Genomic DNA, 17424 nt, shown 5'->3' with positions numbered 1-17424 from the left:
CTGAGTCAATATTGATGTGGACGAAGGCGAGGGTGGCATCGATTGCTCGCTCCCTAGAGGAGGGTGCAGTCAGTCAAGGGTCATCTAGCCATGCTTAGCCATAGGGTGTTGTATTGTAGCCCTTGGGCATTTGAAATCTAACAATTAAAACGTCTATCGCCCTCCTAAAGAATAAAAGTCTATGTTGCAAAAAATGTAGCGGCATTTACAAGTGACTTTATGCAGAATACGATACGATTATTCATTTTAGGGGGAGAAATTAACATTTTCAAAGGGTTTCCTTTAATTTTAACTTTTTAATATTAAAATATACTCTTGTTCAACATGTCCGAGAAATAGGCATATAAACAAATAATGTTACTACTGTAATAATAGTTACGGTATCTCTGTACGGTATCTCAATTCACCATTACATCATATCACAGCTTATAAATCTTATAGCAAAATAGGAATATGAATGTTGAGTGCACGAAGCCATAAGACGTGGTACAAGTAGCGGAAGTATTAATGTGTTGGCTGTGTGCATAAACTATGAAGTAATTGCCCACGAGGGCTACTGTATGGTAACGTGAGCACTTTAATCTCGTTGAGAGCATGCTAATATTTGACACGGGAAAAGTTTCATAGACGTACATGACGCGTACACCCCGCGGCTTGTGCAGATCTTAGCCGATGTGTGAAGTTAGGTAACGTTAGGCGTGGTTAAGACTAGGATGTGTGACTGCTAGGGGCTTTTCTATAAATAAGCCTAGCGATAAGGCAGACAACGTGATGGAAAGTAATCATCGTCACCGATATTTGTTACACCAGAGGGGTCGCCAATGCATCGCTAATTCGCTAGCATTGAAGGAGAGCTCTTCTTTCACCATTTTTGAAGAGCCACATGCGCTAAAATTCATTCACATTTCCGTACTTCGGAGAACACGTTACGCCGTTAATCTTGTTTATTATCATTTGCTGGTAGTCGTTAAATCTTGAAAGGCGATGAAAACAACCGAAACGTATAGGCCACTAACTCCTATCCTTGAGTAGCAATTGGATCATCGTGGTAGATTATCCTCCATCCGTTTATGCAATTCAATTTTCCGTCCCGTGCCAACATTGGGATATAAAACAGGTTGCAGCTACATACACACGCCTTTTATTAAGAGAGAAATCGTATCCGCCACACGACATGTCTTTAAGAATGTCTCGATAGACAGCGACATTACGTGAGTGAGGAGGTTAAAGTCGTAAGCAGCGCTCTCTGCCTTGCGAAGAGCTACTTAATGCACTCGGAACACGAGTACTGGCTAACCTAGCATGTTCTCAGACAGTTTATTAAATTTATCTCAATATGTCCCAACTTTACACGCGAACTTTATTTCGTAATTACAAGCGTCTTAGTTTCATGTTACAAGCGAGTCTTTTAAAGAATCGATTTCTTCTCTATAGTAGAGCTAACCTTGTAATCTTTCTCTTGAGCAATGACACTTCACTTGTCTATTCTTTGAATATTGAGAAACAAAGGTCAATATCAAGCATTCGTTCGTTGCAGACACGTACGTGTGTTTTATAGACAATAGAGTAATTTTATATTGTACTAAGTTATGCTTTCGACTTCGAACGCATGTAGAACCTATGATCGGATTATTTATGGTTTACAAATTTTCTACACTTGCTGGATGTTACTGTAATAACTATTGCTTCTATGGTTGAAGCGAGATTTCATTAAAATAAGATAATAAATCATTTGAATCCAAAATCTGTTTCGAAATATGTCCAACCTACTTCTATGTGCGTTCCGCTCAGACGCAGCACAGGGAAAAAATATATTTGTGAGTGTAATCTAACTTAATAAAATGTCAAGCGCCCATCTGGGGCTGGTAGTCACAGTAAAGACATTTACAACATCAGAGGAGTCATAGTACGGCCGGATGTAAAGAAGTTTGTATGTACTGCACTAAGCAAATATCCCAAAGTATAGATAAGGAATTTACGAAAAGGTCACCAAACAAATCATGTTAGCTTGCCCTAAAACGATGCCCTTTTTATAGCATTATCTGGTCTTATCATATCGTTCCGACTATCAATCACTTATTAAGGTTAAATGTCGGCAAATTCAAAAAACACTAGGCGTCGTCTTAAAAAGAGATTTATAACAATACTTATTATATTGTGCCAGTATCCTGTGTAAACGAATCGTTCGCAGGCCATTGTATTGTGAATAACAATGGTACGTCATAAGTTTCCAACAACCAGCTCGTTAGTTCAAACAATATGCTGCAAAGTAACCGTCAAAGCCTACATTATCAATGGACGCTCGGATCTAACTTCCGTCCTGTGGGGTTTTATTGTTTGTCAATCCAAAATTAGATAGAAAAGAATTATTAAAAGATAATTATGGTAATTATATGTGCATGAAATTAGAATTAAGTTTCCTAAATTATCTTTTGTTTAATTTTCAGGAAAACTACATGTAAATTGGAAAACTGTTATATTATTTTGAAAGCTGAAATTATACTTATATTGATGCGTTTGACAAAACAAATCAAAATAGGGCTAAGTTGGGCGCGCCATGTAACACATATGTTTCAATGTCCGACTAAGTTACGCGTGCCAATTTAACACATAATTTACTAAAATCAGACTACGTTAATTTTATTTTAGTTAAAAGATTAATGAAATCAAATAAAATAAATTCTTATTAATGTTTAGTCACATTTACTTTTAATATTCGCTATATGTAAGTACATCGATAAATGATATACTGATAAGACATTAGAAACAAATTAGCCGATTCAAAATTTAGCACATTGAAAGCAAAACGTTGACCGATTACAGAACAGTGCAACAATGGGCAAAAACACACAGCAATTTACTCAGGAATGCTACAATAAAGTATATGACCGGTATTGTTGTGGAACAATGATATAATTTTGTAAAGCAAATGTTAGTCTGATAACTGGGATTAACAATTGTTGAGTTTTAGTTACAAGGCCTAAAATATATTATTAAGCGTATTATTATATCTTGTGTTTAGAAGGGTTTTGTAACGTTTGCACGACTCATGATGCGAAGCATCAGAGAGTGCTTTACGATCGAAAAATTTTTTTCGCTTCATTTTGGCGCCTATTTTTATTATTATAGCCTTGATAGTTCACGGAATCAAGATATTTTGCATACTATTGTCGAGATAATTTAATGGAGATTAATTCCATACTTTTTAAAAGTTGATTTACTGCAATAGAATTGGAAAAAAACACCAAAATAGGTCAAAAAATTTTCCTGTCCGTCATGTGTGAAACCTGAAAACACTGTAACTTGTGAAAAAATCCATCATTTGAGTTATTTTTTTTTTTTAAATTCTAATCGACGATTGTAGGTCACTGCGAATGATTAATTAATTCAGTGTCGTTTAATTGCAATTAATAAAAAACGAAAACTACAAGACTGTATATCTATAGATATTATGTACATTTATTCCACCAGGGGCGCTTGTGCAGTACCTTCTTCCTACTACAGCTGTTTTTTCGGCAATTAATTTTGAACGACTCAAGTTTTTTTTTTTTTTTTTTATATATTTCATAATTAAATGAGCATTATGAGTCGTGCACTTTTGGATTTTCCAAACTTTTTAAACTACAGAGGGTTGAAGGACACGACGTGCTTTCAAACAACTTCTTAGCGGATTTGGTTGCAAGTATCTCTTGCAATTCACATGGGAACAGCGTAGGGGGATACTCAGAGCACATTTTTCAAATTATAGAGACAAGAAAGACCCATGTTTCACAGTCAAGCTTGTCGTACACAATTTAGTTATAGTCGTTTTTAGACTGGTGTAGGTATGGAATAATATTAATTTATTAAACAGAGCTTACGTTTAATTTGACACATTTGTAGTTGCTTATATTTCGAAAATGAAGTAGTTCTTGCCATGTGATAGAAATGTATGGATGCCGGCTGACTTATGTTATGAGGAGTGGCAATGTATCTATGATCGGCTTCAGTATCCTTACCATGAGTTTTTACGTTTTCACAAATATGACTGTTTGGGTATTGTTTTACGTATTTGCCCATACAATTTAGCGCGCCTAGCTGATTGTATCAGAACTATAGTTTCAGTAACGTAACATTTAATGTCTAAATTGACAAAATGGCGCTTTATGTTTTGTCTCTCTTTTTTGCGTGAGGTAGTGAATAGACAAAAATACTTGAGCACTTACCTATTGTTACGTTTACTCAATCTACTGAAACAAACGGAACAGAATAATGGATTGAGTAATCGTTACGTACGTAAAATTGTGGGATGTTTTGAAAACTCATGGTAAGGGTACAGGTACTACCCCTGTACTCGTATTATATAGAGTTGGTTACAAGTATCCATGCAGCAGTGACTATTTACCATCAAGTTGATTGTATACTCGTTTAATACGTCAATCTTATATGATTAATTATTAGAAAGTTATTTAAACTTAATCCCTATTGTTTGATTATTTATTTTATTGTCACATTGACTTTCCGGCGACATTGTGACTAGTAAAATAGTTAATGCTTACAAAGCCAAGGTCACTCAGATCGTACTATTTATGTGCCAATTACAAAAAGTACGATAAAAACTATAACGTTACAAATATTACTGGTTTCAGATGATATCATTTGTCGGTAAGATCATACGGAACTGGCGGGTCAAATAAATGCAATAACTTTAGAACATGATACACTTTGCCTCCTTTTATCTATAATCTAAAAATAAATTATATAATACAAATATCAATGTCTGTCCGTATGTAATTTTCAATAATTACTAGTTTTTATTATTTGCATTTAATAGCTTTTTTAATATGTTTTATAGTTTTTCACGGGCTACTCTTGCAAGCTGAAACGGATTTGATTCGTATTGGATTTTCGAAAAACACTTTGACAACTAATGTCGGTTTCAGTGACGTAAACCTATTTTAAAGATCTATTTGAAAGTATGGACAATTTCTTATAGCTACGATAAAGCAATAGCACAAAAACAATCAAGTAATAGTAAAAAGTGTGTGTGTATGCATGTGTTACAGTAACCCGAAACTATTGAACACATGCGTAGAATTTAAGCTAAATGCTAACGGGCTTATGCCTGATTCATATGTTCCATGGCGGTCTAATTCCAACACATCTGGCCGCTGGATAAATGTCAGCATGCTTTGTGAGCGCTAACGAATAAGGCCCCATTATATGTACAGACATTATGTGTCGTGTCAGACATTTTCTATACAATATTTGGACGGCGGCCTTTGCCTACGCGCTTGCATTACGGAAGATACAAATACGTTTAGTACCCTTACAATGAGTTTTTAGGTTTTTTTTAAAATGACTGTTTTTGTATTTGTTTACGTTTTTCCCATACATTTCCATTCGTTCCCAGTTCTGATACAGTCCGCTGAACCCCCGGAAAGCGTAAAAACTGATACTAAGGGTACATAATACTTTTAGTAGAAGGCTATGTTTATATTTGCCGCACGGACGTCTGCCACGTTCGATGTGTGTAGATATAAATGCCCCATAATGAAAAGTAATGAGTATATGTCCCACATTATTCAAAACAAGCACCTAAATTGAATATGGCGATTATTATTTAAAGTTTTATTGCATTCACTCGTGATGAAACCGCGCCTGACCTCGACAGCCTCAATTACGCCAATGAAAGACCGACGGGACAACTCATCGCAATTTAAAATATTTAACGTCACTACCTAAGCCCAATTCACATTACTCATCAGGATAAGCTCTTTGGCTTTAACGAGACAAATATGCATTTGCTGCAGGTAACGCTAATTTGAAAACTGTGATGTTTTCAAACAGGATGCAGGAAGTGTTAGCAACTCCGGCAACTAACAGTTAAAACAATTTAAATTGAAAGACTTAGCAAATACGAGTGTAGTTCGTCTAACTGTTAATGATCACTCTATTGGTCCACTGCTTTCCATGGGTATTGCAATCGACTCCAGATAGTTTAGAAGTAATTTCCTTTCACGGGTATTCTCCACAGAGGTTGACCGAACTCACCGAGCTCGTCAGCTAAATAAAAAAGATTTCATTGTAGTTTGGCTAGCTAGGTTTCTGTGAGATTTTATTACATGGATTAATACAATACTTAGTCATACAATATATATAACTACGACTACTTTACTTTAACGATAGGAATGTATGAGACGAATATTCAAAATCAGGATCCGAATCAAGCTTAGAACAGAGCTAAGAAGAAAATTATTCTTGTAGTTGATCTGACTAATGAGGCTTAAACCAATTTAGGTATTATTTTGTCAAAGATACTTGTATACTTTACAGATTATGTTTTCAGAATATTCTCTGTATTTCCTGTGGAGATGGACCTTTGTGGTCGCAAAAATAATTATGACGAATCAGGAAAAACTCTGCTTAACAAAATGTGTTCCGCCCATCGATAAGTAGGTACTTATATTATAATAACATTACAAATACAAAGTCATTGGATTAGGTCTATGAATGACACATTATAATAGGTATGTAAATAATAAATACGTGAGATAATATGTATTAAATATGTCAGTCAACATGGACGCTAAGTTATAATAAATATACCCAATTCGGGGGTAAGGATTATTAAAATTATTATTTTATATTTACCATTCGGGCGATAATCTGTATGTGATTTGATCCGCATTTTCTTTTCCCAATGTATCCTTTTTGAATGTTCGATTAATTGACGCACTACCCTTTATTAGGCTTCTTCATCACAATACACTCCACACTTGGAAATAAATGCTTTTCACATTTTGCGTCTTATCAATTATTTTTAATTTATTGTCAGAAAGGATACAAGTTACTAAGAAAATATCCTTAACAACCACTTTTCACATTGTTTTTGCACGTGACAAACACAAGTAAAGAAACTGAAACGTGAAACAATAACAAAGATTAGTTTTTTCGTGATAGGGTTAGCGTGCGTTAACTGCGTTGGTAACGTATGATTTGACAGCTGCAGGCGCGTTATCCCGAATTCCCGAATCAAACGCCGGGTGGCCGGTCCGCTTGAATGAGCGCCAGCCGAGTGAGCGGGACTCGATAGTGAAGTCAGACGCACGTGGCGCGCTCGGGGAACGTCGGGAACGAACGGGACGTAAATAGAACGGGATTAATTGAACTATACTACGACCACTACGCATCGTGAATTTGATCATTTGCACTAGTGCTCGTAAGTAATTTCGAAAACTATCTTGATTAATGCGCGTATTGTAAAATATTGCAATACTTTCCATAATCAATGACGAATGAATAAAATTTCACGATATGAACACGCAATGTTTTAATATATCCAAATTAAGAAGTAGGTTGCAATCTGTCAAATCGAATGCCACAAAACGCAGTTACGGTCAAAACACAATATTTTTTTAATATAAATAAAAAATGAAAAACTGACGTTGTTAATCGGATCACGACTACACCACCGCCGTGTAAAACGTCAAACGCGCAGGCGCAGTGCGCGTAACTGACTTACGCATGCGCGCCAACTTCACTGTGGTGAACGTTGTCAGTCAGTTGTTTCTTGCGGCAAAACTCAATTTTGTAAAAGTAGTCACCGGTTTATAGCAATAAGTACCGAATTATGCTGACTCTGACCCAATAACATTGGAGTGCAAAGGTAGCACTGTCATGCTGCTAATGCTTAAAAGGTAAGTAATATTTGCAAAACACACTTACATTTATTTCTGAGAATTCTATACGCTTCACTGGATTCAATGAACCGAGAACCTACATTCATAGAAACTGAACTACTTACTCAAAATAACTTTTGAATCCTAAAATGGGGTAAACAAAAATTGATTGACCTAAATGTACCAAATTCTGCAACATTCACCTACAAGGTTGATTCTCACGGGTTCTCACGACCAAAAACCTAACGGTATATTGAGCACAAACTTAGCAATAAAACATTAAAGTGAATGACCTCGTATATCAGGTTGAAAATGTAACATGCAATGCCTAAGCAATAAGAATTTCGAAGTTCCATTGTTCCAATTATCATTGATTACATGTTTTCAAATATTTTGCAAAGAGTACCAAGAAATTGCAAAATGTATTGAGATATTGTATATATTAAGCATATTTTTGTAATATCCAGTTAGTAAAAATAACCAATGCTTAACATGAGTTCTACGTATGCTTTTATATTTAAGAAAAACAAGCGGGATACCTTATTCTGATCTACACTCTAGCCGACTTTTACACCCCTAATCAAAATAGCAATTAAACAGAGATATCCTCTTTGATTCCCGGTAAATTCTGGGTCTCGAATTTACATCTCAATGGGTCTTGCATCTGAATTAAGATTGGTCCAAAGTTCCGATTTTCACCAAATTCAATTTCGTACAACGCGTAATCTTGGTGTAATCAATGTAAACAAATCTTTATATAGCAATATCCAATAAGTATAACACAAATCGATTATGTATGGACACTGCGCGCCATCTATCGACACATACTCCGTACTGCTATGCACGGATGGATGCATGAAACGTAGATCGGTAGGTATTTTCAATATGAATGAACTATAACACTACAACGAAGTTGCAAAACAATCGAACAGATGTCGCCTGCGTCGCACCTCTTCACTAGATATGAAATTTGAAACCTAATACTCTGTGTATTGAACTTCTTAGTAACCTCATACGTTAGTGACTTTGGTAAAATGACACTTGAATCAGGTGAACAGGGTTACGAGGTCTGATTGTCAAGTACTAGATAACAAGTGGAACATGTTCTTGGCTCTCTAGATGACCTTATTGACCGTGTAGCTGTTAATGCTTATCGTACGAAGATCTATTAATATGTTTGTGTCATGTAAACAGTCTTGTTTGTCTACATACTAATTACGGTGCTTATGAAATTAACAAATGTGAACTATACACGCTATTGTTTTATAACAGATGATGATGATTATTGATTACTTGAACTAACGTTATAGCTATAAGCAGAAGATATAACAAGTATCAAGTTTATAGGTACATTTTTTATAAATCTTAGGAATAAAAATTAGTGCTACTAAACTATTTACTAAATGTAAATCCAGTAATACTTAGTACATTACCTTTTCGCATTTTGCGTCTTCTTTTCTTATTACTTGGTATATTTTCATCGACTTCTGGCGTCTCCTTACTTGTATTATAATAAGCATATTTTGCAAACTCAATAACAGTCACAAAAATACACCACACTAACGCAATCATTTTCTCATAAAATATTTAGTTTATCACTACTCGATAAAACTATTATTTTTTCCTTCTTTTCTTAATCTTCAGTATGTACACAATTTTCTTAAGAGTATGTCCACAATTCCATTGCGATATTAACTCCGAATTAATTAAACCGAAGTGTAAATTAAACCACATAACACTTGCCTATAGTATAGGACACTGTACCTTTTAACTGACTCAGTTATGTATGTTTAACCGAATAGTTTATCATCGGGTTATCGTAAGGAGACGCGATCGCGCGATCCAGTGTAACTGTGGGTATAAGACTGCGTGGATGCATCTTTACGATGCGGGAGCCTTGACAACTTATCTAAATAAGGCTAAAAATATTAACCACACGCGGTAAATCAGTTTTAAACCACTGAAGGAACACTAATCCGGAAAATCCCACTACAAGTTGTTTATTCACTCATGTTTATTCAGTCACTTTAAAGAAATAAACGAAATAAATTTCTATTGAAACAAGCGGTTCTTTCGAAGGACAATCGGATTATGCATGTAATGCAACGGAAAGGATAGGGCACTGGATAAGTAGCGTTAATGTTAATCGGTATGGTATGAACCGTAATGCTACGTGCCTTTTGTTTCGTTACTGTGAGCCCCAGACGATACGTATTACGTTGTATACACAGATATACAGAACATGCACTATCGCTAAGGAAAGGGGGTCCTTAGTGTTGCAATATTTTGATTAGTTCTCTTTGAACGAAATATAACTTGAAATAAAGCTTGCCTTTAGTATATAATTATGTCTTCTACTCATGAAAAGACAAATGCGAACATTCCCAAAATAAATCTAATTATCTATTTACCCATATCAAAACATTATATATATTTAAACAATTTCATTCACTATTTTATACGTCTACAGTACTACAATTTGCTGTGAATTATTTATTTCTAGAACGAATACTAAACTCGTAATTTTCATCAAAGACGTAAGAAAATGTCTACAATTATAATGTCTCTGCAAATAAACGGACGAAACAGGTTCATATAATGGTTAATCCTTTCTTAATTTCTGAAGAACCTTTGGTTATTGTAATGCAAAGTCAAACATAAATTGTGTTAGAACCTTCGATGGTCTGAGGATCCCTATAAGTAACAATAATGTAAACAAACATTCCAAGTTTACCTCTGTCTATGATGTACTGTACATAAATCATATCAAATCTAGACTTTATGTGGGAGTATGTCTCTATATAGAGTCCTTAACTGCTGCGTTCTTGCTATAAATAAAATTATTGTTTTCATTAATGTCGTTTATTTGTGTTTTGATACATATTATTCTTGGAAAAATAAATAAAAAACAATTTCACATTTTAAAGTCGAAAACAATGGTGAAAAGTTGTAGAGTTTGCAAAATACTAAATCGAAGATAATATGGCAAGCGAACATGGTTGAAATCTAGGCCAAGATCTTATTTATAGTCATAGTGAAATTTTTGCAAAACTATAATATCGACGGGTCCTACGTAAACTGGTGCAAGTGTGTTTTCACAACTTTACAGTAGAGCGATTTGAATGTTCTAATGCGTGTAACTTTAACATTATTCACGTATAATGCAGTTTTTTTTTCAAAAGGATTCAATTATACCATTTTAAAATTTTAACTATGTACGTTGACCTAACCTAACCTACCTACTTTTCTTTCCGCAATTTCTATCTACCTAATTCTACTAATGACAGACCATACGCAGAATTTTCCAATTCTACTATTACACGCATTGCGCAAGACCTACCTACCTTTGATAAATTTGGGATATCATATTTAGCAATGTAAAAATTACAATTTACGGAGTATCAATCCATAGCGCGCATTGTCTGCGTCGAATAATTTAATTAAAATTAAAAGGTTCCCATTAATAGGATTGGTAGGGAAAACTCATTTTCTGCATTTCGTGCACGCACACGCGATGTCTCGTCGCATCGTGACTACCCGTGACATCCGTTGTGATGTCGCTCCATTCATTCCAAATAGAAATGGAATGCAATTGCTTTGCAGAATGCATAAGCAACATTGGTAAATTATCCTTCGCTATACACGGTTTTATTGGTAAAAGAGATTTCTTGCAGCGACAAATGCAAGCTATTACGCTTTTACGCATAATTCGTTACATCTTCGGAGTTAAAAGTGGCTATGGTATACGAGTTTTCGTCGAAATCTATTAAATACACGACCATGAATAAAAAACAGAAGTTTTAAATATTGATTTTAATGTTTAGGAATTGTTATGCCTAAGAATAGCATTTTTTTTATTTATTTGGATACCAAATTAAGTTGTAAGTATCAGAGAACGTAGTACTTTTACGAAATTGTACTAAAACATTTTTAAATCGAATAGCCCAACAAAATCGCACATAATCAGGAAAAACGTTGTGTTAAACTTTCATTGACATGAAAAGATTGTCATTAAGCAACAAACTGAAAGTTAGAACAGACAGTCAGTCAGTCAGCGGGACGTCATACCCTCCGGGTCTCTCATATGCTAAGGCAATGTTAACATAAGGGCGGTGGGCATGGAATTTCGGGTCTCGAGGATACCCTCTTTGCCCGGGCAGATTCTCAGGTGGTAAATACCCCCCGGATTCTTGATATTTATTCATAATAATATAATGTTATTTAAAACATAATAAAATAATGAACAAATATTAAAAATATCTATCATCCCCCTGTTGAGGGGGTGATTCGGTACTTATCGCGTCGTCATACCGAGCGGACGGTCGGCCTCCTGATGGTCGGAGGTCGCCAGTCCAGGGAGTTCCCGCGGGAGCGGGCGCCCCCCAGGTGGTCGATCGTGTAAATTAGAACAGAGTGCATGCAATTACCCAATTAAGTATCTAAGTATAAGCATTTTTCGTGTATTTTAACGATTTCTTAACAACGTCGTTGACTCGTACTATTCCTACTATGAAACGAAATGAAATGAAATTTAGATTGTATAGACCTATATACAAATTGAGAGTTACAATATTTTATTCATATCAGAATACGATCTGAATTGATAAGATCCGGAAAAAACAGCAGATTTTTCGTTTTTATTATCTCTACCAAATATTACTATTATTTCGTTACAGTATTCGTTAGTATTCGCATTAACTCGTGAAATTAATACAATTGCTATAAAAATAAATATAACACAATTTCTAGTTCAATACGAACTCCTTAATTTTGCACGGTTCTATTGATCTGTAACAAGTGCCAAACTAGCGGAGCTTTCTCGAAATGGTACCGAAACACGTGGTCCTCAACGTTTCCTGCAACGATTCTAGTTTTCAGTACACTTAGTATGAGTTTTTACGTTTTTACAAAAATGACTGTTTTTTTACGTATTTACGTATTTGTTTACGTATTTCCCATAGATTTCAGTTCTGATACAATCCGCTAGGGTCGTTGATTGGAAACGTATGGACAAATACGTAAACAAATACTAAAACAGTCATTTTTGTAAAAACGTAAGAACTCATACTAAAGGTACAGGCATCACAAGGCAGATGCTGTCCTCATAATGTCGTAGTCACTTCAACTTGAAAATATAAGAGACTTTCTAGCAACAGCTAACTTGTTGACCAAGCTTCACTTTGATTAAGGTTTTATTTATCTCAGACTATAAACGACAACGTTGAATCACGTTCTGTGTAGGTTACGTGATTTTAGACTTATATTGTTGCGGAAATGATATATTTTACGGCGAAATGTCATGCAACGATCTATGCAACTGGGTTGAAATATTGGCAATAAACAAATAAAAACCATATCGTGAGTAGCCTTAGCATAAAATTTAATTTTGAGTGTTTACGATTTCAATTGATACAACCACTACTACAAACTACCTTGCGTCTAAAGTACCAACAAAACACTTTAAAAAACGTAAAATAAAAGACGTAAAACTCTTAACTTTACTAGTGGTTTTAAAGTTCTTAAACAATTTTTTCACATCGTAACAAAATATATTTTACTTTAATAATACGAGAAGTGTGTATAACAAGTAAATAGTAAACTCTTTTCACGTTACATGAAATATTTTTCTGTAAATCACTTTTCTTAATCTTAACAGACAAGAACATACATTACCTCTATGCATTTCCCTCTTCGTATATAAAAAGGGAGTAACTTTATCAAGTAAAGTACCTACTTAATTTCAGTAACGAGCCGGCTAATCGGCTAAGTTAATCTATAAATTGTCTAGACGGGCCCCCTGAAAATACAAGTCTTGCATGACTCATGTTACCTATTCAAAAAGTAGCCGAGTGGTTGAATGTAAATGTTGGTAAATACAGGCTATGTTATATGAGTCATGATACCTTAAAATGTACTTTTATTTAGTACATTATACTCTTCTAGTATAGACGTGCTTAATTTCAATGTTTTTGAAATCGTAACCCTACTCTACATTTCGTTTTTCTATTGTTTAACACTCTGTTAGTACTATTTTATATTTTATTTTTTAAGTAAATATAATTTGTAAAAATACGAACAGAAATATTTGTGTTTAATAAGATCAAACAGAGTAATATAGAGACTTGTAGAGTTGTATAAGATGTTATACATATTGTAACATGTAAGCATTCAGTTGTAATATTTTAATAAAATAACTTACCCAACATTCTGTTCACTTCTTTCTCAGTCATCGTCGTCTTCGATGTCTTTCATGGCGTATGATGACCTGAAACAATACTTTAAGTTACTTTTTCTTACATAAGATCCCATGGTAAATTGGGGCTTAAGATTCCTTGTTTGTAAAGTGGTGAATAGGATAAATAACGAAAAAATGGTTTGATTTTTAGGACGTATTGAAAAGGAAACCTAAGTAGTTGGAAATAGGTTAGTAGAATCAGGGACTATGGTGTCAACTCGTCTTTACCTTGGTTCTAAGCCGCGTTTACTCCAGGCACCACTCAATGTAAGCACAACGCAAACTATCACAGACACTAAATAAAAACCATAAGCGAATGATAAACACTTCATAAACTTTTATTCTATAAAGATATACGCACAGTTATTCACAGGGATTTCGTTTGCTTTTAGGTGTATACCGAGATATATTTTAAAGATTTTTTGAAACGTTGTAAAGGCATCTCGGCGAGGGTTGGAAAGCGGACCGCGGAAATGCACGAAAACCTCCGACTAAACCCGAATGCAAACACCACACAGAGTGGGACTCTACCATTTTTTACATAGTATCACTTTTAAAGATTAAATTTACTGAAGTTAATAAGCGATTGAATAGCTTTACGTTTTGGAGTACTGATCGGTTTTTTATACGAGGAATATTATGGATTTTTAATACAGTAAAACTAGATTTTAACAGATATTAACTTAATATCACTTAGTTTAACAGTTTACTGCCCATTGTTGTTTACAAATTATATATATTTATAGAGAAATCACACACAAAATAGTTTAATATAACTAACTACCCAGTCCGTATCTGTACCACCCTGCAGTGAGGTCGTAGCCATGTTTTTCACGCATGCGCCCTAATTTCCTTACGTGAAGCAATCACTAAACGCGTACATACATACCTATATCGATATATTAGGATTTAGTGTTGCTAGTGTAAAAACATCCTTACACTTTTAGTAATAAACCGAACGAAATTTTATTCACACTTTAAATAATATAATAGTCATATAAATATTTTTTATAATAGTTTTAACACTATAATTGATCACAACTACGTTTTTTACTATATTATTAGGGAAGTTCTGCGCAATGGAGCGTTATTGTCCTACTCACGGCGCATTGACTGTGGAGAGAAGATCAATATTGTGACGTCATGCCATTGAAGAACGGAACGGAAGACTGCACTCCACTTCCCTTTCTGATACGGAAATATCTACCAGCGAAGTATTATAACGACTTCATTTTCCGCAGCCGCTACCATATAAGTTTAATTGCTTTTATGATTATTAAGAGTTAGTTATATTACAATAGAATTTTGTAGTAATTTATAAATACTTTTACGTCTTTATAACAACAATCTTCTTTCATTCATTTTTTAAACCAGACTATAAAGTTACAATTATTCTCTTTGGAATTAAAATCGAATAAAAATATTTACTTTTATATATATTTTATATTGAAGTCCCGTACATGAGAAGTGATTAGTAACTCTGTATGTAAACCCACAAACATTCCGATGTATTGCAAATAATATTCAACAACCCACTATTAAAGTGTGTGTAACTAACTAACACAGATTAAACATTTCTCATAGATAGATGTTTTTAGAATAACAATTTCAACACCTAAATAATATGTATAATCGTCCAGGTTGGTATGACGAAAGTATTTTATCGTTTGGTAGAGCGGTATGCACCTTATATGTCAACATTTAATTACTAACTACTACATGACTAATTATTTTAATATAATATATTTCAATTTGCTGGCACACTTCGGGTTGCGATATGCCCCTGAAGGTCGCCTACTTGCCCCGTAAGGAGTCTTTGTAATTGAATGATAATGATGTCTACGTCACGTAACCTAAACAACGTAGAATACAATGGAAACACCCGTTTGGCTCATGGGGATTGCACATATAATTTTACATTCATTTTGAAATATAAATAATTTAGATTGTGCAGAGACGTATCAGTATCATTCCCTAAGCCGGAGGCACGGATTCAAATCCGAGTTCTCCTGTCATTTTGTAGTGTTAAACTTATTGGAATTAATTTCCTTATTTTAATGGTAAGAGTTAAATGTTGACAAAACTTACCTACATAATGCAATTCTTCTTATGGCTATTTAAAGTTAACCTAACTCAGACTTTTTCATACGGAGAAGAAATCTGTCCTCAGACGTCCTCAGTCCTAACTCACTAAAGGGTTTATAATAAAACAATTTAGATAACATTTGCGTCAAACAATAACCGGGTCTTTATAAATACTAAGGAGTTCAAGATCCATAAAATTCCTAAAATTTCAACTAGCTAACCAAAAAGAATTAGAATTCCATTTTATATTTTAATGCTAAATTTAATAGGTATGAAACAGAAGTATTGCTAATGTAATTGGTGCAAAAAACTGTTAAGTCATTAAGGACGTAAACCGTCTTTATTTATTTTTCAAGAAAACACGTTAAATTTTATAATGCATGAGGTAAACAGGTTACCACATAAGCTCCTTACTTCACATTAGAAAATTGTACCATTTTGGATGCTTAATGTGGTAACGATGGTTACATTTCTGTAATTCATTATGTGTCTTTGTGTAAGAAGTTTATTTGTCCAGATTCATAATTCTCCTATTTCTCGGATTAAGTAGAATCAATCGATTTTGATTCTTTCTGACTTGAAATAATACTTTAAAACTCTGGTGCAATAGTGTGTTTTCTTTTAGATTAGATACCTTGTTGCCACAATTACTTATCAATAGCCTATCATTATGAGATAGCTTATTAATCTTTAATCAAATGTTAGATTGTGTGACCTATTCCACCCACATGGAATACTCCGTATGACGCTGTGTTTGCAATGTTTCTCCACGCACTCGGGCGAAGTTACATCAGTGTGAAGGAATTTTAATGATTACGTACTTAGCAAAATAAATAGCTACTCATTTCTGACATTTTTTACTCTAATGAAACAAATTCATACAGTGATTCATTAAAACATTCAAAATTGCAACACAATTTGTGTTTAATGGAAAATGATTTAGTTGGTACTTAATGAATGATGTATTGACTGAAAACAAAGAATAATTAATAACTATACCTTCACAATGATTAAAGTATGACCTAAAATAATCAGGTCACTGATTTAGAAAACACTCAGGGCCAAATCCGTCAATACTGCGTTCACTTTCAATACTTATTTCTATGACTTAACGTTAAACTGTCCGTTTCACCGAATATTTCGAACCGACTGAATTAAAGACGTTTTGTAAGGCTGATACATTTCATTTAGTTTCAGTGGAAACAACTTCATAAGAACGAAGTTTTAGGAGCTACTTTACGAACACGGAACGTTTGAAGTAGGTAGATTCAAACTCGTTTTACAGAAGCTGATAGCGCCAATTAACGTCAAAGAATAGTTGGTAATTTATTTGAGCGGGAATCGTTTCGACGTAATTGCATTTTCATTTTTTATTGAACGATATTATTTAAGCAGCAACACGTTCGTCGGTTATATTGTTATTGGAAGATACAGATGCCTGAT

General features: G+C 34.2%; 1 protein-coding gene across 7 annotated transcripts in view; it reads right to left on the bottom strand.

The window, feature by feature from the left end:
• LOC140742228 (uncharacterized) overlaps positions 1-14247 on the bottom strand; it is an 81469-nt gene extending 67222 nt beyond the window's left edge. For 6 of the 7 annotated variants that reach the window (XM_073073062.1, XM_073073064.1, XM_073073065.1 and 3 more), the window contains exons 1-2: positions 7427-7523; positions 6634-6899 (exon numbers count right to left, since the gene is read on the bottom strand). In XM_073073062.1, the coding sequence (XP_072929163.1) occupies positions 6634-6670 (37 nt within the window). In that variant the 5' untranslated portion in view covers positions 6671-6899; positions 7427-7523. Of the gene's footprint in view, positions 1-6633; positions 6900-7426; positions 7524-13860; positions 13927-14124 lie in introns of those variants that run through there. The other variant, XM_073073063.1, reaches the window with a different exon arrangement.
• Between the last annotated feature and the right edge of the window lie 3177 nt (positions 14248-17424).

This window comes from Epargyreus clarus, unplaced genomic scaffold, assembly GCF_041222505.1.
Source record: "Epargyreus clarus isolate Ecla_fem2 unplaced genomic scaffold, WU_Ecla_fem_2.2 ptg000005l, whole genome shotgun sequence".
Lineage (NCBI taxonomy): Eukaryota > Metazoa > Arthropoda > Insecta > Lepidoptera > Hesperiidae > Epargyreus > Epargyreus clarus.
Note: the sequence above shows the minus strand (reverse complement) of the source record. Positions and strands in the feature narration are given on the sequence as shown.